The sequence below is a fragment of the Acinonyx jubatus genome, chromosome B1 (assembly GCF_027475565.1).
Source record: "Acinonyx jubatus isolate Ajub_Pintada_27869175 chromosome B1, VMU_Ajub_asm_v1.0, whole genome shotgun sequence".
Lineage (NCBI taxonomy): Eukaryota > Metazoa > Chordata > Mammalia > Carnivora > Felidae > Acinonyx > Acinonyx jubatus.
In genome coordinates this window covers 138,595,178-138,622,661 of record NC_069382.1, presented here as the reverse complement: position 1 = coordinate 138,622,661, position 27,484 = coordinate 138,595,178, and the positions used below count along the sequence as shown (strand labels likewise).

General features: G+C 43.1%; 1 protein-coding gene across 2 annotated transcripts in view; it reads left to right on the top strand.

Moving 5' to 3' along the window:
* The window catches only part of FRAS1 (Fraser extracellular matrix complex subunit 1), a 420,203-nt gene that overhangs the window by 331,272 nt on the left and 61,447 nt on the right, over window positions 1-27,484 (top strand). For both annotated transcript variants that reach the window (XM_053217214.1, XM_027058965.2), the window contains 12 exons: window positions 480-615; window positions 4,180-4,370; window positions 5,361-5,514; window positions 6,723-6,986; window positions 9,198-9,386; window positions 10,815-10,934; window positions 11,208-11,387; window positions 19,859-19,983; window positions 20,262-20,402; window positions 22,259-22,486; window positions 24,485-24,598; window positions 26,474-26,624. In XM_053217214.1, coding sequence (XP_053073189.1) covers window positions 480-615; window positions 4,180-4,370; window positions 5,361-5,514; window positions 6,723-6,986; window positions 9,198-9,386; window positions 10,815-10,934; window positions 11,208-11,387; window positions 19,859-19,983; window positions 20,262-20,402; window positions 22,259-22,486; window positions 24,485-24,598; window positions 26,474-26,624 — 1,993 coding nt within the window. The remainder of the gene's footprint in view (window positions 1-479; window positions 616-4,179; window positions 4,371-5,360; window positions 5,515-6,722; window positions 6,987-9,197; window positions 9,387-10,814; window positions 10,935-11,207; window positions 11,388-19,858; window positions 19,984-20,261; window positions 20,403-22,258; window positions 22,487-24,484; window positions 24,599-26,473; window positions 26,625-27,484) is intronic.

Here is a 27,484-nt window from a genome sequence, read left to right as displayed (position 1 = left end):
AGGTATGGTGAGACCTTTCTTCCTGCACACCTACCAATATATCCTGTAAGGGGAGAAGTGGGACTTTTATCCTGGGTGGGAGCACCTGTGGGACAGTCGCCCTCACAGTATCTGAGGGAGAACAGGATGGATCATTCTCTAGCTGCGGGCTTTTGAATGTTGATAGGGAAGAAAGGCAGCCATCCTGCTGTGCCGAGGTGGGTGATTGGAATGGGCTAGAGCTGCTTTATAACCAAGATCCATCACTGAAGGAAGCACAACTTTGAAGGGAGACACAGAAGTCATAGTGTCTGAGTGTAGCTTTGAGAGGCCTGGCTCCAGCATCATGCACATTCTTCATCTCGTCTGTAGAGATTCTGCCTCATCAAAGAAGTGGAATTGGTGCTGGAAGGTCACCCCAGGCAGCACTTTTCAATTCAGTTCTTTTTACTGCAGTTCTGTGCAACCGCCCAAGGACTGTACAATATTTTCTTTCTTAGGTGGACGAGGGAGGGAGAGCCCCACTCTCATTTCACCATTTCTTTGCTGCCGACGATCAGGACAACCTCCAGGGAGACGCCATCATTAAACTAAGTGCTCTGCCCAAATATGGCTGCATTGAGAACACGGGAACAGGTACCAGCAGTAGTTTTGCTGTAGAATTATTCTGGACCTAGAAAGAAGGGACGGTGGAAGGAGGTAACTGACTTTAGCTAAACCTGGAGGTGAAGGACTAACAGAGGAATGGATCCATTTCAAGGAAATGGGAAGAAGGAAGCTTTCATTCACTCAGAAATTTACCGAGCATTTTCTGTGTGTCAGGCACTTTTTAAGTACTAGGGGTATATCAGTAAACAAAACAGATAGAAACCCCTACCTTCATGTTGCCTTAGATCCTGGTAGGGGGAGACAGATACGAAGCCTCACCAATGAGAAGATTGTGTAAGATGCTAGGAGGTAAGTCAGGCTATGACAAAAAAATAGAGCAGGGTGGAAGATCTGTAGTGTGTGCAATGGGGATGGAGAGACACTCAGAACTGAGTGTCAACGAAATTCCTGTCTTTTCATTGTGAAGTGGCTGCGGTTTAGCTGAACCATAGTTTATGTCCCAGCTCCTTTTAAAGATATGGCATGAATTGAAATGCATGCTTGTCTATCTGTGACCCTCTCCTCAACATCCCTCCCCCTCCACCATCTGCCCTGGACCCACCGCCCTTGATAGTTATCACAAGGAAGGAGAGGCAAGCAGGCGTGTGCTGTCCACAGGCCCTCTGAGACCCAGGTGACTGGCAGTTGAGACAGCTCCTGGCAGGTTACTGTGTTTCTGCCTCTGCAGTGAGAATCCTGAATGCCAGCGCTTGGCTCTAATTGGTGTGCAGCTAGCAGCTCCCATGGAGAGGCCTTTCACTGAAGGTGTCTGTGGCCAGCATGTTGCCTGGGATCTGAGCCTGGTTACCAGAAGTCCCTTTAGCAGTGGCCGTGTTTTCCTGTAGAAAATCTCAGGTCCTTTCCCCATCTTGTCTTTCATTGTATGTACGTAGTTTGTTTATCCCTCAATTTGATTTATCTCAACAAACGTATGTGCTAGATACAAAGGATGTAAAGATGAGTCATAGACCCTGCCTTGAGAGGGAGACAGATATGAAGACTGATGAATCACAATAAATAAAATGCTGGGACAGGGAGAGGGGCAAACTCTGAGAAGGTACATAGGGCAAAACGATTAATTTTGCCTGAGATGGCAGAAAAGGCTGAGGAAGTGACATGTGCACTAGAACTTGAAGGGTTCGTGGGAGTCTCACTGTGGGCAGAGGGAAGAGCATGGGCAAAGGTGGGAAACCATGAAACGGTAGTTGCCCCTTTGCACTTCTCTTCTCTCCGGGTGGTTTCTTATTAAGCCTTCCTAACAGTTTTACGTTAACCTGGAATGCATGCAGAGGAGTATGTCACTGATGTAGAAGTTAAATTTCTGGCAAGCCTCACCTCTCTAAAAAGTGATTCTCAAACCTTACTGTGTATAAGACTCACCTGGAGGGCTCGTGAAAACGGTTTCCTGAGCAGCAAGCTCAGAGTTCCTGTTTGCAGAGGCTGGTGAGGCCCTTGCATTTGCATTTCCCCCCAGCTCATAGGTGATGCCACTGCTGTTGACCCAGGAAGATGCCTGGAGAATCACTGCTCTACATTAGTATGAGCCTGGAAGTAAGGAAACGATGGTGGGGGGTGGGGGGTGAGAGGTACAAATAATTATCCCAAGACAATTTAAGGACTCCAGCCTTTGCTCCATGGGTGTTCAGAACTGAGCCTGTTTTGTATATATGAAACTAGCTCCCTAGATTCAGAATCCAACAGATTAGCCTAATGCCTTTTTAAAAATATTGGAAGCAATTTTAACTTCTTACCGGCAAGACGGGAAGGAACAATAATTATATTGTTAGGTATAAAATCCTACAGCATGGGCTCTACATTCATTTAGTACCAACACAAACAGAACAGTACCCACCTTCATTGCCTCTAGGGCACACAAGACTGTGTTCCAGCACAAGGCAGTAATAAATGCTGATAATGATAGCCTGCATGCATTGAGAACTGTTTAATTTGTGCATAGTATATTCTGCTTAAGAAGGCAAGGAAGCAAAATGAGAATGATTTTACATGAAAAAACAGAAGATGCAATTAAAAAAAATTTTTTTTAAAGTAAGCTCCATGCCCAACACGGGACTCAAACCCACGACCCTGATATCAAGAGTGAGATGTTGTACCAACTGAGCCAGCCAAGTGCCCCTAGAAGGTGCAGTTTTAAAACTTGGAAGGATTGGTGCTTAAAGCTTCACTGACAGATTCACTTGTTGAACAGCATGTTTTCCAATGACAGAAAAGAAGTCATTACTCTATTTGAGTATATATTTAGGCATCATTTAGTTTGCTTAGGCTCTTTGACCCAAATAGAGAAGCCACCTTTATTTTATTTGTAGTGATCAATGTAAATGGAAAATAAAAATTTGAAGGAATTACATACAGCACTTCCTTCTGGAAACACTGAACTGTATGTCCTAGGGATTATCAGGTCACTGGTCACTTAGACTCTCCTATGTTATGCTTCTGATGTCAAGAAGAATTAAACTGATGGGTAAAATCTAAGAAAATTCATGTCATTGAAGAAGAAACAAATGTCCTGAGCTCTTCAAACAAATTACAAATAAAACATTTTCATTCCTAGTCTTTCTGTTGGGAGGTTAACAAAAAAAAAATGATACCATCTATAATTCAGGAAGTCAATGGCCTTTTGATTTATGACCTGATCTTTGCAAAGGGCCATGGAAGAGAGAAAAAGAAAGCCTTGTTGTTTTGAGATCTTCTATATACACTTTTCTTTGTTGATGTGTATCCAGGGAATGTTTGAAGACACAGGGATTTCTTTTCTTTTTCTCCTCTCTTTAGAAGAAAATGTGGTAACAGTTTAAAATCAACCAGTTAGAGAGACTCACACCAAAAAAGAGACAAGTCATCTGTCATGTAGACAGTGCTTACTCTCCCTCTTGCCCTTTTCCAGTGTTTGGTTGGGGTTGGTATGAAAAGTAGAGTTAACCAGAACCTGCTCTATCTCTGGAGCTCTGAATGATACTTGAGAATCTCAGTCGCTGAATGGCACCTAAGCTCTGAATGGTCCCCGAGCATCACAGTAGCCCTGGTGTACCATCCCAGGGTCTAAGCTCTGACCCAAGGGGAGGTTTCTTAGATAAAAAGGTATAGAGTTAGCCTTTTTTTATATAGAGAAGGAGGCTTCCTCTTGCAGGATGTGCTAGGCATAGTGGTTTTGAAATTGACTAAGGCTTAAGGTAGAACCTTTGCTATTGTATCGTTACTTGCCCCAGGATTTACTTTATCACAGATTTCTAACAAAACAACCTGATTCTTGCTATGTAAAATAATAACATTCTGAGTGCTTTCATGCATATTATCTCATTTGATTCCCTGTGGAAACAGCAGGGCAAATATAACCATGTATAGATGAGGAATAGGAGGGAAACAGGGATCAAACCCCAAGTCTTATATTGCTAGTCTTGTGCCCTTTCCATTCTCCATTTTTATCCTCTAATGAATTTTCATCTTTTGTTGATAATAGTGTCATGTTTTCTAGTTCAGCCTAGTAAGCAGGAATTGAGGGATCAAGGTAAAAGTTCTCTCTTGATGTTGATGCAGGTGATCGTTTTGGCCCTGGAACCACCAGTGACCTGGAGGCATCATTCCCTATTCAAGATGTCCTGGAAAACTACATTTACTACTTTCAAAGTGTTCATGAAAGCATTGAGCCAACCCATGACATTTTTAGTTTTTATGTAAGTGATGGAAACAGTCGTTCAGAGATCCACAGCATCAATATCACCATTGAGGTAAAGACTTTGAAGTTGGAAAAGTTGGGCCTTTGATGACAATATCCCATGATTAGATAGCTCTATATGAACTGAAAAGCAAAAAAGATTCCATTTGACCTTCAGTTTTAGAGGTCAATTTAAAAATATAACCCTGACCTTTAGGAAACTTGTAGAATTAAGGATGGCATTTGGGGATGGTCTGACTTGGAAATCTGAATTTTCACTTCAGGGTAAAATGTATTCATTCTGTGTAAGAGCAGTTTGTGAGGGTCATACAAGAGAAACCCTGGCAATCTCATATTTAGACAAAAACTAACATATGCCTATTTTTCCCTGAAATTATTATATGTAGTTCTAGATACATATTTGCCTTTTCTTATGTTTTAATGCATTTATTCGTTAAATTGTAACATCAAAGAAATGTGTCCTTTGATGCTGTATTTATTCTCGTTTGAGCAATTACATAGCTTGCTCTACCAGCCCGGGGAGAGAGAAAGATAAAAGATAAAACTCAGCATGGAATACCCTCTGCCTTGGGAAAATATCCTCAATACCCTACCCTTCAGGAATCGTAAAGCGGGGCTGGCACAGGGTCAGGGAGACTCTGAGAGACTCACACTTTTAAATATGATGGCCTCCTACAGTACTGTGGTATTTTGGGGCTTTCCAAGACAGTTCTGATTTCAAAGAATGTGTTATTTTGTCCCCCAAATATGCTTGCACTTCTCCAACCACATGTCCATGAAAACCATGATCATTGTACCTGTGGAAAGCATCCAAGGCGATTTCTGTAGAACGTCAGTTTCTTTTCAAGGAGACATTTTGCTTGTGTGGTTTGCTGTCTTTCCCAACTAACCATTTTGATGGGGAATTAAAGATTGTGACACATGACATGCTATTTCAATAGTGAAAGTTGGTGTGAATATGTTACTTTCTCTGAATAAGATACATTTTCTTTCTTCTTAAACCAATATCTGTGTGAGACCTGATATTTTATACTTTAATCAGAGGAAGAACGATGAGCCTCCCAGGATGACCTTGCGGCCCCTTGGTGTGCAGCTCAGCTCGGGAGTGGTGATAAGCAATTCTTCTTTGAGCCTGCAAGATCTGGACACTCCGGATAATGAGCTGGTTTTCGTATTGACAAAAAAGCCTGACCACGGTAGGACACAACTGCTATGGCGAGCTTCTTAATTGAGATACCCAACAGGTTGTTAGAATAAACATGTAGATTTCTGTTGGTTATTCCTCCACCTCACCTGTACATAGTCCATTCTTTGCATCAAAGTATAATCAGATTCACAGCTAGCCAATATTCTTGGGGTCACAGTTGACACCAGTTGCTCTAAAAGCCTGAATCCTAGGTAATTGGTGTATCTGAAATTCAATTTCAGCTCTTTTCCTGCTTGCCTGTATAACCTCAGGCAAAATGGGTTTAGAGTCCTCTTATCAGAGTAGGGCTTCATTGCTTGTTAATCCTGGGCCATCTCATGCAAGGAACAGCATGGCCACCTTGATATTAATTGCACAAGGTATGCGCTTCAGGTTAGAGGTGTGCTAGGTGTCTTTATGAGCTTGGTCCTTTTGCAAAGAAAGCACTTTTCCTGATTAAACCAGAGGTAAAAACCACCATGGGAATCTTTTACCTACTTGTTTTCTAAGTGCCATCCCTCTGGTACTAGCTAAAGCTCTGGAACTTTCATCTCCCACGTGGTATCCTAGTGTATCATAACACTCTTGGTCTTTTAAAGATGAAGTTGTTGCTGTTGATGGAAGGTTAATAGAAGAGTCTGTTGGTCATTGCATTTTATCGTCCCTTCCTTCACTTTCACTTTCTTTAATGAAGCACTTTAACTGTCCCATTGTGATACACATGACCCTTGAAGACAGAAAAAGATGCCTCCACCCAAAGATGTCTTGTGTCTTTCTGAATTTAAATGGAATTGAAAACACAGTCCCTTCTCCCATCCCAGATGCCCCAGAAGGAAGGCAGCAAGTGACGAGTGCTAATTTCACTTTGTAGAAGGGAAAAATAAGGTTTAAATAGTGGCGTGAGTTTGAATTCATGGAGGGAGACTTGACTTCTAAGCCACTGTATTACCACATCCGTTGTGTCTCCTTAAGAGATTTTTAAACAGGAAAAGGAGGATTTTATCATATTTATTTGTAGATGAGGCCACAGGGCAGCACCCTGTGCTTAAATATTTAGAAAATTCTGAGTTGTTGGTCATTTATGTGCGTGTGACACCAAGAGCCTCTGAGGTGCTTGACATCTTACCCAGGCTCATACTAGTTGACAAAGCCAAGCCAAGTTTTGGCGCCATATGTATTCTACCACTTTTTCTTTGTTTTTCTTTACTTTTTCCTCAGGTCGTCTGCTCTGGAGGCAAACTGCTTCTGAGCCTCTGAAGAACGGGAGGGTTTTAGCTCAGGGCTCCTCCTTCACCTACCAGGACATCCTGGCTGGACTGGTCGGGTACATGCCTGGTGGTCCCGGTGTGGCAGTGGATGAGTTCCGGTTCTCCCTCACGGATGGCCTCCACATGGACACAGGGAGGATGGAGATATACATAGAGCTGCCTACAAGCAGCGCCCCCCACTTGGCTGTAAACCGAGTCCTTCAACTCTCAGCAGGTACCACAGGAATGGAAGAGAGTGGCTGTGGTCCCTCTGTCCTTATTTCTTCCTTGTCTGTGTGCACGTTTGTTCTGTGGGAGGATAGTGAAGTAGGCATTCAGAACTCAGGGAGACTGGAGGTGGGGAGAACTATTCTTTTAAGGACACTAAGAGTTATGATTGACTAATGTAGATCTCTTAAATTCTTTGGACCAGATACCTTTGTCTTTGAATTCAAGAAAAGATTAAGAAGAACTTATAGTACGTCCAAGACCCTCAGAAACCTTAATGTATCCAGCTACTCATAGGACCAGGTTTCTTAGAACAGGGCCACTGCCCAACCAATCCCACAGAAAAAAACAAAACAGCAATAACAACAAAAAAACTCAAGCAGAATTCTCAAGATACTCATTAAAAAAAAAAAATAAGTGGGTGGGGAGGCATGGGGGGCAATTGGGGAAATTATCATACACCAAAAGAGATTATGAAAATAATTGAGAATCATTAGATATAGTATCCTAGGGTCTAACTTCACAATTTTGCCTACACATAAGCTGCACTGAAGGACCTGGGACACGTGTCAGTCTCAAAGTCAGTTGCAGTAGGGGGTTGCTGAATTAGAGAGTGGGCCTTTTGCCCACAAAACATCTGCATCACCCTGGGTGGGGTCCTGGTTTTTTTTTTTCCTACTCCTCATATATGTATATAATGTCTATTTAATTTTGAGAGAATGCAAGATGGGGAGGGGCAGAGAGACAGGGCAGAGCATCCGAAGCAGGCTCTGCACTGACAGCAGAGAGCCCAGTGTGGGTCTTGAACTCATGAACCGCCAGATTATGACCTGAGCCTCAGTTGGGCTCTCAACCAACTGAGCCACCCAGGTGCCCCACATGTATTTTGTAGTGAAAACTATATGGCATACTGGTATTTGAAACTCTGGAGATTCCCAAAAGTCCCAATTATTAGGTCTGAGATTTACCTTTACCCTATTTATAAGCTAGTGAGTTAGCCTGTTACCGTTTCGTGAGTGCTGATAGAACACTTGAGGCTCCTCGGTCAGAGACTGAGTGCTTTGTTACTCACAGCATAACCGGAAGCATTGCCATCGGTAAGTCTGCACTCTGCACTTGTCTCCCTCTGCACTCCAAGTCTGGTGGAGGTGACGCAGAAGGCCCAGATGGGTGCCTTCACATGCAATGGATGCATTATAGAAGAGGAGCATGGAGCCTGGCATCCCCCCACCCCACCTTGTAGTGACAGTAAGAAAGCCTGATCTTTGTCCCAGAGGAGGATGCCACTTCATCCCTCAGGGCCACTTGCTGAGAATGGCCTGAGGAGAGAATGGTTAGGCCTTGCACTGTTGGCATTACCCAGCGAGAACACACAGGATGCTCAGGGCCCAGCCAGACACCAGGATGTGTTACGCAAGAATGACTAAGATCTGCATACCAGAATTTACTGTTTTTAATGTGAGAAAATGGCTGGACAGGAAAGCAAGGGGCAAGTGCCTTGCCTCCATCCCCAACACCTGCATGGCCTTACAAGGCCCAGCACTCGGGTCTCCCTATTTGTAATCCTTGTAAACATGGATTTTAACTATTTGGTCTGAGATGGCAACAAGATATATTTGTAAGCTTATGTGAAGCTGTCTCTTATGATTTGGTGATCCTGAAGACAATAAATACGTTAGGACACCTGGGTGGCTAGTCAGCTAAGCGTCAGACTCTTGATTTTGGCTCAGATCATGATCTCACAGTTCATGAGTTTGAGCCCTGCATCGGGCTCCATACTGATAGTGCAGCACCTGCTTGGGATTCTCTCTCTTTCTCTCTCTGTGTGCCCCTCCACTGCTCACTCTCTGTCTCTCTCTCTCAAAATAAATACATAAGCACTAAAAAAAAATAAAAAATAAGACAGCAAATAAGTTAGGTCCAAACAGGTTTCATCATAGATCTGGGAGTTACAACATAGATTGAGGGAGGGGTAACTGATAGGTCACAGGAGTAGAGAGAGCATAGAGAGAGTGATGATTAACAAACTGGAGGTGGGGACTGTTTCACTTAGGGAAATTAAAATGTATGCATCTGGAGACGAAGAAGGGCAAGCAAGCACCTGGTACATAAACCAAGGCAATATGTGATAATTTAGTCTCTAGCCTCCCCAAATCACTTGACATACTATTCAAAGGCAATGATGGGCAGTGACCTAACCTCTCCCATTCTCTCCCAGGGTCTGTGGCACGCATCACAGAACAGCACTTGAGAGTGACAGATACTGACTCAGATGACCGTCAGGTGATGTACATCATGAAGGAAGATCCTGGGGCAGGGCGCCTGCAGATAGTAAAGCATGACAACCGAGAGCAAATCTCCATTAAAGGCCCCATCCGGAGTTTCACCCAGGCTGACATTACCCAAGGTCAGCTACCTCACTTCTGCCTGTACAGACTTCTACAGAGCCACCCACAGTAGTAAAATGGGAGTTCAATGCCTGGTAGCTTATGGCAGCACACTGCACTCTTTGTTTTGAATAAGAGCTGAGTTATAGTTCCATTTATGCTTTCTTGTCTCCTCAATTTTTTGTTTAAAAAAAAAACTATCCTTCTTGGCTAAAATGTGTTCATGCCTTGACATAGCATTGATGAAATTTGGGGCGATTATGGAGGGAGAAAAAATCACTTTGACTTGCTATGATGCTCAAAAGTGTGCGTGAGAGGGAGAAAGGAAAAAGAAGTGAATTGGGATGGATTAAGGTGAAAATTATGCCTGCCTTAGGTGAACAATTTATATCTCTTTTTTAGCTCCCCAAAGAGCACAAGTTAATGAACTAAGCAAAATGGAAGGGCATAAATCGGAGCTGCCTGGGGGAGATTACATAGCTCATCCCTCCTCCAGGAAATGCTGATGTAATGTAAAAGCATAAGTGTTAAATGCTACGTAGTTACTGTACAATTCTTCCAGGGGTATAAGAAAAAAAAAAGTTATGTAATGGGGGAAAAAAGTAACCCAAATCCAAAGTCATGTGATGATGTGCAATTCCATTTAGAGGTGGAAATATGTCCTCAGGAGAGGAAATAACGGTCTTGTCCATGCATTAACACTCAAAATGGGTAGCAGCTAAATTCTCACTGGACCTGTCTGTACTTTGCCAAAGGGGGTGGAATAGACAAAGGGATAGTAATATCTTATTTATCCTTGCCTCAGTGTCTCCTTTTTAAAAATGAGACCAGGCACCTCTCCCCAGATGTTTGGTTCTATTTACATTGCTAGGTACTTGGCAGTGAGACTGTCCCTGAACAAAAATGTAAGATGTTGAGCTTGTCCCTTTTGATCCTTTTGACTTCGATGTAGAGTTTATCTGTTAACTCTTTGGTTGGTTATATCCAGTGTTGTTTCAAAAATGACTTAAAGCTGCACTGGGAAATGGGATTGATGAGCTCTGGGAGGAATACGGGCTGTGGCTCCGTGTCCCTTGCCCTGTGACATGGGTGTATAACCAATGATGTGGGTGCTGTTGCTGCACATATTCCATGTGGGCAATTTTGTTAATCTGGTTACTCATGAGACTTCCTTAGAATCTTTCACAAAAGCTAAGCCTCAACCATAAAGCAGTCCTACTTGGGATGATTTTATTATGAGAGTGTTTTTTATTACGAGGAAGTCAATAGTGGGAGGGAAAAGGGAGGAACTGAAAACTTTAGATTAAAATGTCTACAGCAATATCAAAGTGAGGAAGGTGTTAATTGATTCACTGGTGTGAATACCAATCAGATTCCCACCTCATGCTTCAGAAATAAGGGCAGAAATCACTAATAGCGAATCTTTATTTTCTTGTCCTTTTTTACAGGCCAGGTAGAATACAGTCATGGGAAAGGAGAATCTGGTGGGAGCTTTGCTTTTAAATTTGATGTGGTCGATGGAGAAGGCAACACATTGATCGGCCAGTCATTTTCCATCAGTGTTTTGGGTAAGGGGTCATTGGGTTTCTAAAAATATTCCAGCAGTTCTGGGGTTATATAGTCTACACTGTGCTTACCTTGAAGCTGGAGCCTTTCCTTTACCCAGCCCACATGGGAATCTGGAATACTGTCCCCTCTATTGTGTGAAGCTGATCCTTGGTGCACTCCCTGAGGGACAGGCCTAAGGATTATTCTGATTTTACTCCTGGGCACTAGGCCCAGAATTGAAGAAAGGAAGCTGAAAGGATCCTCTTTCAAATTACTACTTCTGATATTTTCAGAAGACAACTCCCCACCAGTCGTCACCACCAACAAAGGGCTGGTCTTGGATGAGAACTCGGTGAAGAAGATCACCACTCTGCAGCTCTCTGCCATGGACCAGGAGAGTAAGCCTGCAGAATTGGTCTATAGAATCACTAGAAAACCTGAACTCGGCCATCTAGAGCATGCAGCGTCACCCGGTAAGCCTATCGCCTCTTGCTGCATCAAACCAAAATTTGGGATTTAGTAAGCGTTGGGGGTAAGCCATGTATGCCTAGAATTTGCCGTTGTTAGTATTTACTTTTCGCATTACGAATTTTGACCATTATATACTGCCTTGCATTACATTTGGCATGCAATAGATACTCAATAATTTCTTGCTGAAACCTGAATGAACAATTGCAATTTTATGTAAGCAATCTTGTCTCCATAACTAGATTGTCAATTCCTTGAGGGCAAACACTGCACCCTCTTCTTCTAAAGTCTGAGCACCCGGCACAGTGTGATGCACTGTGCTTAATCCAGGAAATGTAATTCAGGAAAGGAACGCCTGGATGGCTCAGTCAGTTAAGCGTCTGACTCTGGCTGAGGTCGCTAACTCACGGTTCATGACTTTGAGCCCCATCTCAGGGTCTGTGCTGACAGGTTGGAGTCTGGAGCCTGCTTCGAATTCTGTGTCTCCCTCTCTTTCTGCCCCTCCCCTGCTCATGCTCTGTCCTTCTCTCTCTCTCACTCAAATATAAATAAACATTAAAAAAAAATTTAAGGTAATTCAGGAAATAGCAAGTGAGCATGTGTATAGAGCAAGATTCTAGTTTAGCTGCTGCTGAGGAGAGAAAAATAGATATAGGAGATCCCAGCCTCACTCTCTAAGAAAACGGTACAGGACATTGCATCCTCACCCTCCAGTGTGCTCTATTGGATGAGATAAGAAACCTCTGCATATAACCATATATAAGAGAAGAATATGGCAGGTATTTTAAGAGTTGTATAAACCTGGTGTAATAGAAGCTCAAAAATGGGAGAGGCTAAGGGCACCTGGGTGGCTCAGTCAGTTAAGCATCTGACTCTTGATTTTGGCTCAGGTTATGGTCTCACAATTCATGGATTCAAGCCCCACATCAGGCTCTGCACTGACAGTGTGGAGCCTGCTTGGGATTCTCTCTCTTTCCCTCTCTCTTTGCCACTCCCCTGTTCAGTCTGTCTCAAAAATGAGTAAATAAATGTTTAAAAAAATGGGAGAGGCTACATTGGGTAGGAAGGTGCACAGAGATGGCATTTAAAAGAGCCCTTAGAAGGTAGACTTTGGGCAAACAGAAATTGTGTTATTTTCAGAGATGGGAATGGCATGGGGGTACATTCCAAAAATGATGAGTGGCCCAGTTTAGCTAAAGCATATACTCTGAAAACAGGAGTAGATGCGGCTCTTGGGCAGAGTGAGATTTTATGCAGGGTCCTCAAAGCTGGGATAAGTAATCCCTATTAAATTCAATAGGCGATAGAGAGTTACTACAGAATTCTGAGCAGGTTAGGAAAGCGAAATTCATCTAATGTCTAACAGATGAGTGAAAGAAAGAAAAAGGAGGCAGTGATAGTGGGTTGGAAGTTTCACATTTGGGCTCAATAGTCGGTAGTGAGGTTTCACCCAGACGGGCAGCAGTGGGTATAGGAAGGTAGGAATGATGTCAGCGATAATACCTGGCACCCAGTAAATATTCAATAGACAGTAGTTGGTGGAAGGAAGGGAGGGAGGGAGAGAGGGAAGGAAGAAGGAATTTCAGAGTGGAAACCTATAGAAATTGGCCGAATGGATGTGAGGCACTGAAGATGCTTGCTGAACAATGTAAAGGCAGAGGTGTCTTTATTTCGTACATCATAGAGGCAGTGATCATTTGCAGATTTAGAGCTTCACTGGTTTCCTTTGGATTTTAAGTTACAGAGCCTTCAATCTTTCAACCAGGGGAATGACAAAACAGAGGATGTACTCACTGTGATTCTACTCACTCTCTAATACAGAAAGTCAGAGCATAAGCAAACAAGCAAGCAAATGCATCCTATAACAATGGTTATGAGTATTAGAGGGAGAAATAAGAATGTTCCAGGGTGCAGGGAGAAAGGGGGTAAGGGAAGAAGGACTCCCTAACATAAGATGACACTTGAGAAGAGGTCTGAGGAGAGTGAGGGAGCCAGCCATGCTGATGTTGTAAGGAAAAGGCTTTCAAGACAGAGGGGTCAGTGAGTATAAACACCTTGAGTTGGGATCAGCTCAGTGCCTTTGGCACATCCAGTTCCAAAGGCAGCAAGACCAGTGTGGCTGGGGCAGGGTGAATGAGAGGAAGAATGAGAGGGAGACCCATGGTGAGAGATGTCAGAGGATGGGAGGGGAAGGCACACCATGGTGATGGGGATGGTGGAGGGGAAAGTGTTGAGTCTTTGGTGGGAGGGCATAGGGGAAGATGGGGAGATTGGCAAAAATACCTAATGCAGGGGTGCCTGGGTGGTACAGTCAGTTAAGTGTCCGACTTCAGCTCAAGTCATGATCTCACAGTTCGTGGGTTTGAGCCCCGCATCAGGCTCTGTGCTGACAGCTCAGAGCCTGGAGCCTGCTTTTGGATTCTGTGTCTCCCTTTCTCTACCTCTCGCCTGCTCATTCATTCTCTCTCTCTCTCTCTCTCTCTCTCTCTCTCTCTTTCTCTCTCTCAAAAATAAATAAACATTAAAAAAAAATCCCTAATGCAAATGGAAGCAAATGGCCTACCCTTTTGTCCCAAAGTTCCTGGGGGAAGAATGCACATCAGCACTCCTAAGACCTTGGCTGCAGGAGATATTTGATAACTAATTCATGAGCTAATTGCTTCTGCCAGAATTCTGTCAGGTTGCTGATTGTATCTCTCCAAAGATGAAAGGGCAGACTCTTGGCTGTTGTGTTAGGCAGCTGCATCCACACTGTACAGAGCTTGAAAAGCACTGAGCCTTATGCAAGGCACTGTGAGCTGCCTTCCTGATGGTAAACCCCAGCCCCCGCTCTTCTCTGACCCTGGGCTGTATCAAGAGTTCAGTGTGAGGCTGCTTCAGTGACTCCTTTTCTGGTTTTACAGTCTCAGCCTTCCCTGGGCTTAAATTCTGGTTGCCAAGACCAATCCAGTGCTGCTTAGAGAAAGGCTCTTAATGATCATACTTCTCCCTTGGGAAAGTACCCTCCACAAAAGGAGGGAGGGCTCCCTTTCCCCAGGACACTTCTTTCACCTCCCTTTTCCACCAGGCTTGGCTTCCTAACCCACTTGACTCGCACTCCCGCCAGTTTTTCTCCATCCACCTGTTTCTAGAAACTGTCAGTGGACCAGATATGAGGATCCAGCCCCCTCCCCTTTACCCTTAGGGGCCCCTCCCCATTGCTAATGGAACAGAGCTTCCCTGCCCCTTCTCACATCTCCAACCCCATTCTGAGTCATTTCTGTAGCATTTAGACAGAATTCTCACATTCCCTGTCTGCCCTAAGAGAGAATATTTTTATGAATTTGATACTTTAGATGTAAAAGGTGTCCCTTCAGAGGAAATGCATGTTGATATCTTACATTCCTCTCTTAAGGCAGCTGGCTCAGTTTCGAGAAAAGCCTCTGCACCTTGCCTTTTTGCCTCAGTAGGCGCGGATGGATCTACCAGGAGTTGGGGTGGGCTGGCTTGTGCTTTGCGAGAAGCAAGCTCCTAGGCCAGTGTCTTGTGGTGCAGGCACTGAGCTATTTTGGGACTGATGCCTCTTGGAATTATCAGTTTCCATCAGTGCCTGCAGATATCCTTTCACTGGTTAACTATGAAGTGGACTTATTCTCATACTGTCTGTCTTGGTCAGTGAGTTGTTCTTTTTGGATAGACAGGACAGGTGTGGAGATCCTATTTTTGTCCCCTGAGATCTAGGGAGCCACATGCCTGTACAGACTGTGTAGAAGACAGACATGGGCCTGCCCGTGTGTGCCCTTTGCAAGGTTGAGGGGCCATCCCCTCATGTCAGGGACCCTAAAGATCCTCGTTTTCCTGTGAAATCAGAGTAAGGAGTTATTAGGATAGAAGCTAAGTCTCTGGAACAAAAAGACTCTAAATTGCAGTGCCTTCCACAAGAAATTCATTTTCTCTCACAGAAAAATCCGGAGGCAGGTAGTCCAGATGGCCTAAAGTGGCTCCATGATCCTCAATATGAGGCTTCCATCTCTGTCTGAGGTGACCACTGTAATTGTTGCCATTCCCCAGCCAGCAGTAAGAGGCAAAGGCCAGGGGAGCCCACATCCATTTCTATTTTAGGAATATTACCGAAAGAACACACATCAATTTTGATCACATCCCAGTGGCCAGAGAGTAGTCAGACAAAGCTGTGAGGTGGCTGGGAAATGTAGACCCTAACTGGGCATCCAATTGCTTAGCCAACAGGGAGGATTTGTACTTTTCAAGTCAGGGAGGAGTACAGCAGTCTCCAGCATAGCACTGGTTCTCACCTTCACCAAACACTGACTGAGTAGCTGCTGCAGGAGGAAATTTGTTTTGGAGGTGGGAGACGTGTAAACAAACCTGTGCAAATGCGTTTCAGTAGCTGTGACAGCAACATTACGGGACAGTGAGAGCCAACGCACAGCGAGTTCCACCTAAGAGAGGTGTGGTAGTGAGTCAGGAAAGACTTCCCAGAGATGATGCTTTAGCAAAGGTATTCAGTGGTTTCCGCTTTCTCTCACCCTCTCTCAGTATCCTGACACCAACCAAAATAGGATGCACCCATGGCTTTAGTTTGGGTTCTCCCCAAGAGCAGAGGTATGTTAGGGCACTTAAGACTGCCGTCACAAAGTACCACAGACTGGGCGACTTAACAAAGTCTCACGATCTGGAGCTGGAGGTCTGAGATCATGCTGTCAGCAGGGTTGATTCCCTCCAAGGGCTGTGAGGGAGAATCTGGCCCAGTCCTCTCTCCTCAGCTTATAGAGATGGCCGTCTTTGTGCTCCCAGGGCATGCTCCTTGTATGGGTATGTCTGTGACAAACTTTCCCCTCTTATAAGCACATTAATCAGATTGGATTAGGGCCACTCTAATGATGGTATTGTAACTACTTCCATCTGCAATGATCCTATTTACAAAAAAGGTCACATTGTGAGGTACTGAGGGTTAGGACTTCATATGAATTGGGGGGCGAGCGGTGGTAAGGAAAGGGATACAATTCATTCTGTGACCGGAGGCTCTGAAGAAAATCTGAAGTAGAGAAGCTGAGAGTCCCCCGCAGCCTGAGTCTGAGGTAGGACACAGGAAGTGTCACAGAGCTATCCACAGCTCTGCAGAAAGCAGGAAGGCTGAGGCAAAGGGAAGGCAATTTCTTCAAAGATACTTTATTCCCACGCTGCTTCCCTGACCTGGACTGAACTTTCTCTAATGTGCTGGCCCTCCAGGGGAATTGGAAAAACTGACAGGGTTAATGTGGGTCTCTGTAATACTGCCAGATACATAGTTTAGCCAGCGGGTTGGTAGCTGAAAACACCTTCAATGGGATTAAATGCCTTCAAGATATTTCAAACAGTAACTACCTGCTGTGACAGCCAGTAGGGACAATATGTTATTGGAAACACCATCTTGATGGGGAGTAGCTTAGGTCTTCCAATGCCCAATTAACAAAGGCCGGAATTTTTTCTTACATGTATAAAGATTGAAAATCTGTGCTCAGTAGGACCTCTTAGATAGGAATTAGAGTGGATGAACTGAATTCATTCACCAACCGTGTTTTGAGTACCTGTTGTGTGCCAGGCACTATTGTAGGTGCCCAATAGTGAAGAAACAACAAAAATCCTCGTCCTCTTGAAGCTTATGCTCTAGATGCAGCGCGTTACCCTCTGGCACTAGGTTAGGGATATCGGACAAGACAAATGTTATAGCCAAGAAAGTATTCTAGAAAAAATGAATCAATTAAAAATATTACAATGGTGATATTACAGAGGTAGATTCCCGAGTGGCTTTTGTGATTTTTCACTATTTTTCGGTGTTTTTCACATTCTCTCTAATAGGCTCGTATTACTTTTATATTGGGAAAAAAAAATTAAAGGATAAGGGTAAAATTCAAAAGGCTCCTCACCTAGCCTGAAAAGGTTAGGGGAGTTGTACAAAAAGTACTCCTAGCGAGCATAAACTTTAAAGTTGGACAACCTTGAGCTCCAGCCCCAGCACTGCCCTCCTATTAGCTGTGTGAGCTTGGATAGACCACATTGCTTTTCTAATTTTATTCGTGTCATAAGCTAGAAAAATGGACGTAATATGCCAACCTTGACCTCCCAGAATATACAACTCAATATACATAAGCAAGTGTGAAACAGTGTTCTACACATGGAGTAGGTGCTCAGTGTTTGCTAGTAGCGGTCGACTTGGGAAAGGCTCATTAAGATCAAGCCTAGAGCTGTCATATACTGCTAGTGGAAATATAAAATTACCACTTAGTTTGGCAGTCTCCTAAAAAGTTAAGCATGCCCCTAACATTCCCCCCATTCCAGTCTTAGAGATTTACCCAAGAAGAATAAAAACTTAAGCCCATACCAAGACTTGTGCACAAATGATCATAACAGCTTTATTTGCAATAGCACAAAACTAGAAATAACCTAAATGTCCATCAACAGGTCAATGGAGAAACAAACTGTAATAAATCCATACAATAGAATACCAGTCATCAATAAAAAAGAACAAACTATTAGTACATGCTGCAATACGGATGAATCTCAAAACAATAATGCCCAGTGAAAAAAAGCAGGCATAAAATAATACATAGCTTATGATTCTAATTATGAAAAAATTAGAGAAAACCCAACTAATCTACAGTTACAGAAAACAGTTGATCTGTTTCTTTGGGATAGGGTAAGGCATGAGAACGGGAAGAACGGAGGGATTATACAAGGTCAGTTGAGAAACTTTTGGGGTGATGGAAATGTTGACTATTTTGATTGAGATGATAGTTTCATGGATGTGCCCAAGCATACTTTAAATATGTGTAATTTATTATATGTCAATTTCCTCTCAGTAAGAAATGTTAAAAAAGGGAAAGATCAATTCCAAACCTTTCTTTCCAAGAAGAAGGAAAAAATCTATCACCTTTCTTCATCACTCTTAGACTATAAAAGACTCATATAAAGGGAACAGTGAATTAGGTGACCAGTTGATTGCGAGAATCCATACAAGAATTTCCCCATGAGCTGTGAGGATGGATTCACAGCAGGGAAAAAGATTTAAATTTCTCAGTGCAGCCAGTCTGAAGTTATTAAATTTTTAAAGAATGGTATGGATTTCCGTCCAGAGCCACAAGACAAAGCGATAAGACAGGAGGCTATATTTTTTGCCTGTCAAGAGCTGATGTAGCAAGCACAGAAATATAAAATTCCTCATCGGAAAAATAATGCCCCAGTATCCAGGAGACTGTTGTATCTAGGTAACAAATTTCAAATGATAAAGAGAGTTGTAAATGTATAAACCATGCGGGTTGATTTTTTTTTTTTTTAAAGATAAAGCAGTGATATTGATGCCACAGTTACATGTAAAACAGTCAAAGTAGAATCTCTTTGGGTTTTTTTGCTAAAATGACAAACTGGTTTCCCCAGGATTAACAATGACAAATAACAAATTCCAGGAAACAGCAAATGAATTTCAGGACCAAACCAAAAGACCAGATTCAATGGATTAATACCCCATCACCCAGAAACAGAAAGAGGGAATTTGTGCTGAGGGACTAAAACTACATTTGATATGGGTTCGTTTCAGTCTTGGCTGACACCAGAGGATGAACCACGGAAGCCCAAAGCCCTAAGATAGGAGCAAGAAGTCTGGGCTGTTTTGATAAAATATTGTCGGACATTTAAAAACATAAGATGTTATTCATTTGTGGGATATGGGTGTTATCTAAAATCACTTTAGGTTTTTTTGTTTTGTTTTGAGTTTTAAAATGACTGAAAAAAATGTAACGTGTTTTCTCTATATCATGTTCTTAAAGGATACTGGCTTTTTAGGCCATTTTAGAGTTGAGATGGAATTATTGCTCAAACCCCAAAGTCATACAGTATGTTTTGTAACTGCCAGCCTGGCTAAAGTGGTATGTGAGAAGCTAGAATCGTACACCGGAGAGTTGAAAGGGACCTTGAAGAATATCCAATGAAATCTTGGATGCCAGGCTCACTAATCACAGAAAAAAGGCTATGTGTAGCCAAGCCCTGTGACTCCAGTGTTCAAAAGCTAAGTCATGACACAATATTAAAAATTAGGGCAGGTTTTCAGAAAGGACTCTGAGGCTATAGGGGAATATAAAACCTAAGAGAGAGGAGTTTGGAGACTAAGGCAATGGCTCTACCTTTCACAGATTTGACCTGCATACATGAGCCCCTAGAGAAAGGAGAGGAACAATTATTGAGCACCTGCTGTTGGCTTGGCACATAGTAGAAACTAAATAATTAAGTTAACATGTGCTCCCACAGAACGTGTGCTGTTGTATACACACACACACACACACACACACACAACTCTAACACAGCGTCTGAGAGAGAAGCATATAAATGCTATGAGAGAAATACAAAGGACTCTGTGTGATGAGAGTATGGCATTTCTCTAGTATTAGAAGTATGGCTAGCATTTTGACATCCTTTCTCTGGTTCTCTCTTCCCCTTTTGCTAGGTATCCAGATTAATTCCTTTACTCAAGCTGACTTGACTTCACGAAACATTCAATATATCCACTCCAGTAAGACCGAGAAACATTCAGATGCCTTCAGCTTCACACTCTCAGATGGAGTCAGCGAGGTAGGCAAGGCACTCTATTCCCTCAGTGAATGGGTACTGATTCTGCACAGTCTTCCTTGATGCAAAGCAACTATGCAAGCCTCACCTTCCCCTACTCTCACCCAAGGCGAGTGGCGGCTTCTGACAGCCCTGGGGCTCTCGCCAAAGGGAAATCACCCTGGATTCCAAATCAGTCAGTCATGCCGGGAATGGGTGAAAGGAAAAGTAGAAAAAGCACCTACCTTCTCCGTGGGTGGGTGCTGAGGACAGTTGTCCCACCTGCACTTTCTGCCATCTAGGTGACGCAGACTTTCCATATCACCATACGCCCTGTGGATGATTCACTTCCTGTTGTACAGAACTCGGGGATGCGGGTACAGGAGGGTGTGAGGAAAACCATCACAGAGTTTGAGCTCAAGGCCGTGGATGCCGACACAGAGGTAAGAGCACTCCACTTGGTTCTCTGGTTGAATGAGAGGCTGATCTGTTGCTTTGTGACTATGCATCCTGAGAGTAGGGCAGAAGGGTAAGGTGCATGCAGGCATCCTTGAAGGGTTAAAACCTAGAAGATACTGTGGCCTTCTGGAAAATAGAAACTAATAATATTTGAGATCAAATTGGTTTTAAACACTTTCTCGAATCCAAAATAACATTCTCTCTCTCCCCTGATTACATGTAATAATCCTTTAACATGCTGATTTTTTAAATCATGATTCATAGAAAATTAGATTGATGGCATTTTACCCATTTTTTTTTATTTTTTCTCATTAGAGTGAACAAGTGTTTTGGATACCTATTCATTTTTCCTATCATTTTACCTGCTTCATTCAGACTTCTCTGAATGACAACTGATTATTAAAATTTGAGCATCCTTACAGAACTAGGCTTTATTCAGTAAAACAGAGCACATAGAGACTAAACTCTAAATCTCATGATGCTTTCAAGTTAAAGTATCTAACATTCTGGCATGATTCAGCTCTCCCATAGAAGAGTACCATAGCATTTGTTCATTAGTTCTGTGTGTCTTTCCCTGTGCCAGTCCTCAATCGTTCATTTATTCTCAAAAACATTGATTACCTAGTAAGTGCCAGGCTTTGCTCTAGATGCTAAATAGAGGGCTGTGAACAAAACAAAGTTCCAGGCTTAGGGAGTGTCAGCGTTAGGTTAAGGGAACAGACAAGAAAGAACGTATAAACATCATGTCAGATAGGATAGGTGCTATGAATAAAAATGAAGCAAGACAAAGGAGATCAAGATTGAAGGGTGTGTTATCTTAGACAGAGTGGCCAGGGGAGTCTTCTCTGAGGAGCTGATATTTGAGCCGAGATATCATGAAGTGGAAGAACAAGGTATGCAGTTGTCCGAAAGAGTCACTCTCTGGGAAGAAGAACCAGAAGTGCAAAGGGCCTGCAGTCAAGGTGCTTGGAACCTTTGAGTTACAACAAAGAGGCCAAGAAGCCAGAACCCAATAAGCAAGCAGCAGAAAAGAGGAATGGGGCCAGAGAGGAAGCCCGGCACTGGGCCACAGAGGGCCTCATTGGCCCAAGTCAGGCCTTTGCATTTATTCTAAGTTGGTGGGAAATCATTGGAAAGTCTTGAACAGAGTTTTCTACATCTTTCTTTTTTCTTCTATGTGACACCCTAGAAGCCACAACTAGACAGGGGAAATTAGCTTATGTTCTGTCGCATATGGGATTCTGTACATGGGAGTTTTGGGAAAGTGGAGAAAAGGTTAGGAAGGAAATGAATGGTTTTAAAAGTCTAGTTCCTATCATCCTGGCAGAGGTTAAAAATTCAGGCTTTTGAGGTGCCTGGGTGGCTCAGTTGGTTAAGCGGACAACTTCGGCTCAGGTCATGATTTCACAGTCTGTGGGTTTGAGCCCTGCATTAGGCTCCATGCTGACAGCTCAGAGCCTGGAGCTGCTTTGGATTCTGTGTCTCCCTCTCTCTCTGCCCCTCCCCTGCTTGCTCACTCACTCTCTCTCTCTCTCTCTCAAAAATGAATAAACATTAAAAAAATTTTTTTAAGAAATTCAGGTTTTCCCCTTTGACCCTTAAAAGACAAATCTAAAAGTCTTCTTCTGACACCAGAAGGCGCCAGAACATAAGTTCAATTGTAGTAACCGATATAGTTTCTCTCCTTAGTTTTATTTTTGGCACCTGTAAGGCAAATGCAATCCTTATTTTATAAACATCTTTAGGTGTGGGTATCCTTGACCACCTGCTGGCCATCACTCACAAATCAGGTTTCTGCTACAAACTTCTTTTCTCCCCTGGCTTTGTATGCCCTCAACAGGCCGAGTCTGTCACGTTCGCCATTGTGCAGCCTCCACGCCACGGCACCATCGAGCAGACCACCAATGGGCAGCATTTCTGGCACACCTCCACCTTCACCATGGAAGACATCTACCAGAACCGGGTCAGCTACAGCCATGATGGCAGCAACTCCCTCAGAGACCACTTCACCTTCACTGTGGCTGATGGGACAAACCCCTTCTTTATCATTGAGGAAGGAGGAAAAGAGGTAAGGGGCAAAGACAGTGGGGAGGGAGACACAGCAAAGTGTGCCCAAGTTTGTCCAGAGGCAGAACATGGCATTTTTAGGCCAAGAATAGCAATGTTCTTATTGTCACTAATTGGCCTTGGGCAAATCACTTAACTTCTGTAAGCTTCAGCTTTTTACCCGTGAAATGGGTACAATTTCAGTTAGTCTAAGGCTCAAAGGAGGTAATCCACAGAAAGTGTATAATATTGTTGGCAAATAGCATGCACAAGAAAGGGTGATAGTTGTTGTGACTGTCATTATTTCCCTTTTCCTTTTTCCCACCCATTGACTCCTTTCATCCGGTTTTTCAATAATCTCATATGATTCTAGATTGTCTTTTTCTTTTCTGTGCCTCCTCAGTCAGTCAGAGTTTCTCAATCTCCTAAAGAATAACCTGGTTAAGAGTGTGGCTTTTAATCAGTGTCCAGAGGACACTGATTAAAATTCTAGCTCTCTCACTTACTAGCTGAAATGTCTTTGTAAGTCATTTACCCTTCCTAAGCCTCAGCTTCCCTGTCTCTAAAATGGGGATGATATCCGCCTTTATGATATATGTAAAGCACTTAACGCAGTGCCTTACACAGGAAGCATAGGAAACATTCAATAAACTGTGGCTATAGTATCATCATCATTGTCATCATTTTAGGACCAGCTCGTGGAACAGGTTAACAGTGTTTTTCTCTTAAGGTCCTAAAGTTGTCAAACTTTTTCTCTAAGAGAATTTCTCCATTCTCCACTACCTTCCCTTCCTTTATTCGTCAGCCAGATTTCCAGCAGTATCATAACCCCTGGGAATAATTGCAACTCTGATAGAAGGTGGGCCCGAGGACACGGCTGCATGTCAGGCATCTGTGTCTGACTCCGCAGAAGCAGTTCTACTGAGCAGCATGATCACACCCGACTGTATTTCAGGATAACAAAAGGGTCAACTTCTCAGTCCTGCGGAGTCCTTTCCTACTCTGATGATGCATGGGCATGATTCCTTTCCTGGAAGAAGGATACCCATGCATCCCTTAGAGACAGCCTGTGTGAAGGTCATTCTCAGCTGGCCCAGGTGCCGGTGAGACGCCTCTTGGGATTGCCTGCCATTTCAGTGTCTGCACTGCGTCACCGTCTGGCAGATCATCACTTTTATTTTCTCTCTTCTAAACCGTAGCTGCTCCCCAACTTAATTTGACTTTGAGAAGAGGAAAAGATTTCAGGATGAATCAGCAAGAGGCTACCTCTCTGATAAACACAAAAGGTCATAGTAGTCTCCAGAGGGACTGTGTTATTTTTGAAATGGAAATTATTTAGGACGGTTGCAGAAGATTGAAAAGCCAGTGGCTTGCTGCCCTGTGTGCTGGTGTGCCTTATTTTCTAAGGAACAGTGAGGTTCTGAGAGCAGACCACGTATGTGCAGTGTGTGTGCGTGGACATGTATCTGTGTGACAGTGAAATTATAGACCAGTTTCTTTTCACTATTCCCACAAACGCTTTTATTCTTGATTTCCTCAACCCCTTTCCCCCTATGGACAGTTCTCCCTCAAAAATAAGGAAAGAAAGGAAGAGAATATCGTCCCATGAAACGTCTTTTCACATCTGGCAGAATCACACCTGGGGACTTTGACATTAACCTGTTAATGATGAGTTTAGTCCACCTCTCATGAAAATGTTAACAAGAGTCATCGAAAGGAAAATAGTGCAATACTGAACACAGCTAAGGAATGCATGGGTGTGGGAAAGTCAACTTCCTTAGCAGGTAGAATTGCAGGAAAGTGCCACTTTCCTTGCTTTCCTTGTCATATTGTCCCCACTTTCTCAGTCATCATTCTTCTCTGTGCCTCATGCCAAGGGGGGCAAGCAGTAGGAAACTGGCTTAGTCACCCATGCTAAAGTGCCATCAGATTTCAGGGGTTGCAACTCTGTAGGTCCCAGACCTGACATATTTCAAATGTCTGTGAATCATGACTTTTTTTCTTTTGGCTTCCCCCACAGGTTATGACAGCAGCACCTCAGCAGTTCCAAGTAGACATCCTCCCAGTAGATGATGGCACCCCTAGAATTGTTACCAACCTGGGGCTCCAGTGGCTGGAGTACATGGATGGCAAGGTAAGGCCTTTCCATCTGCCACATTCACATGAACTAACTTGGGCTATGTCCTTGTTCAGGGCAACTTGGGGATAGAAGTCCGGTTCCACTCACGTTTATCCCTCCCTAAGGGAGCTGATTTTTCTAAGATTGGCAAGCTTCATGAGTTTCATTAAGATTATATATAGTCTGGGGCGCCTGGGTGGCTCAGTCGGTTAAGTGGCCGACTTCGGCTCAGGTCATGATCTCGAGGTCCGTGAGTTCGAGCCCCATGTCGGGCTCTGTGCTGACAGCTCAGAGCCTGGAGCCTGTTTCAGATTCTGTGTCTCCCTCTCTCTGACCCTCCCCCGTTCATGTTCTGTCTCTCTCTGTCTCAAAAATAAACGTTAAAAAAAAAATTAAAAAAAAAAAAGATTGTATATAGTCTAAGATGTTCTTACAAAGTGACTCCCCAAAATACAGAAGCTCGAACAAGATAGACATTTATTTTCTTTTTTTTCTCACATAAAGAGTGGAAGTAAGTGGGCAGTCTAGGGTTCTATGTGACCGTTCAGAGATGCTGATTCCTTCTGTCTTATTGTTCTGCATCGCTGGGTTGTTGCTGTTAACAACATAGCCAAAACTCTTAAGCTATTCATTGATATTCCAGCCCATAGGAAGAGGAAAATAGAGAAGTAGAGGGCAAGGAACTTCATTTTAAACAAGTGATACAGAAATTAAATACATCACTTACACTCATATTATTTTGGCAAGAAATTGGTCATATGGCTCCATCTGTTGCATAAGTGGCTGGGAAATAGTCTCTAGCTGGCTCAGCTAAAAGTTTGTTAACTAGAAGAAGGGGAGGATGGGTTTCAGGAAGCATTGATGAGAAGAAAGTGAGTATTTTGTAGGTGAGTATCCTCAAAGGACTTCTAGTTTAGAAATTCCTTTCTCCTCCTAAATCCCAATTTGGTCTTTTTAAGATATGCCACGATTCTTACCTGGTTACATATCAAGCATTAAATCCATATGCACTGAGTCCTTTCTTTTGTGTGTGGTATCCCCTCTAGGATGTGGATTTTCTCATCTCCATGGAGCTAATTAGTTGGCTGTATATGTAGCTGCTGTGCTATAGTTTTCTATTGAACTGGTTGGGATTTTTTCAAATGAGTACAAACTCCTCTCATCCCCTATTTCATTTTTTTCCCCATATTCAGAACCATCCCATTCTCTTCTCAACACTCTCCAATTGGTTTTCTACTTCCCACTTTTATCCTACTGCAATAACTCTTATCAAGTCACCAATGACCTTTATTTTGCCAAATCCAAAGGTCACTTACATGTCTTTACTCAATTAGACCTACAATATTTAATACTGTTGAATACCCCCTTTTTTCTCCCAAACTTTTGCTCTTACTAAATATTTGTTGAATGGATGAATGAGAGAATTAAAGTTTAGCCAGTGTATTTGGGCAATATTTGGGTATTTATCTTACTCAATTTCAAGCATTATGATCGACTCCTATAAGGTATAAAGTGGCCGTCTTCCCTGTATATTATCATCGTTTCAAAGTTCCAACCTTTCCCACCATCTCAAATCTCTCCTCCAGTCCAGATGGAATTAATCTCTCCACTACCAAAAAGTGTACAGTACTCTTTTTGTATCTCCTATTATGGCTCTTGCCACAAGAGTTACCTTGCTCATGAACCTTTCTTTCCCAATAAAGTGTGAACACCTCAAGGACAGAGGCTGGGATGGTTGCCGTCCTCATACCTCTTCAAACCTGACGGAGTTTTCCATGCAGTAAATGCGCTCAGTAAATCATTGTTGAACTGAATTAATTCTGAGTCAGAGGGTCTTGGTCTGGCTTTATTCCCACCTCAGGAATTAAATGTAATGGGTTTCTATTCCAGGCAACCAACCTGATCACCAAGAAGGAACTGCTGACCATGGACCCAGACACAGAGGACCTGCAACTTGTCTATGAGATAACAGCGGGCCCCAAGCATGGCTACGTGGAGAGCAGGCTCCAGCCTGGCAGAACTACTGTTACTTTCACGCAGGGTGGGGACTCAGGGACCCACGAGATGGGATAAATCTGTTCTAACTCTCCCCACCGCCCTGATCTTTTCTCACAACCACTTCTAGCTACTTATCCCCATGTAACTTATTTGTAAACAAACAGATCTTTTAGTGTCTAACCATCCAGCTTTGGAATTTTACTTCTCCTGATTTCCTTTTCCTATTACTCTGAATTGTTGCAAAAAAAAAATTTTTTTTTTTCTTTTTGTCCTTACCGTGCTTCCTCAGCTCCCAAATGCTTTAGGTTTTGGCAAGATTTAGTAGAAAGATGACATATTGATTGGTTTTCTTCTTCTTTTTTTTTAAATTGAAGCATAGTCGACACACAATGTTACATGAGTTTCAGGGGTACAACATACTTGATTTTCTTTAAAAACAACCACTATACTTTATGAAATATCTGTGATCCTGTATGGTTTATTTTTGTCCTCTAAGGGTTATGGATTGTCTTTTAAGTCTTCAACAAAGTAATTAAAATCAACACGGGTAGGTTGCTCAACAGAAGTATTTTCCTATGTTGAAAATTTTTTTTTTGTTACGTTTATTTATTTTTGAGACAGAGAGAGACAGAGCATGAACAGGGGAGGGGCAGAGAGAGAGGGAGACACAGAATCTGAAGCAGGCTCCAGGCTTTGAGCTGTCAGCACAGAGCCTGACGCGGGGCTCGAACTCATGGACCGTGAGATCATGACCTGAGCCGAAGTCAGATGCTTAACCGACCAAGCCACCCAGGCGCCCCTGTATTTTCCTATTTTGAATCACATCAAGGACCATTCTGTATTTTAGTTTCTTATAAGTATGTCAGACTCTTCTAGACTTCTTTTGAGGATGGACCTTACTTC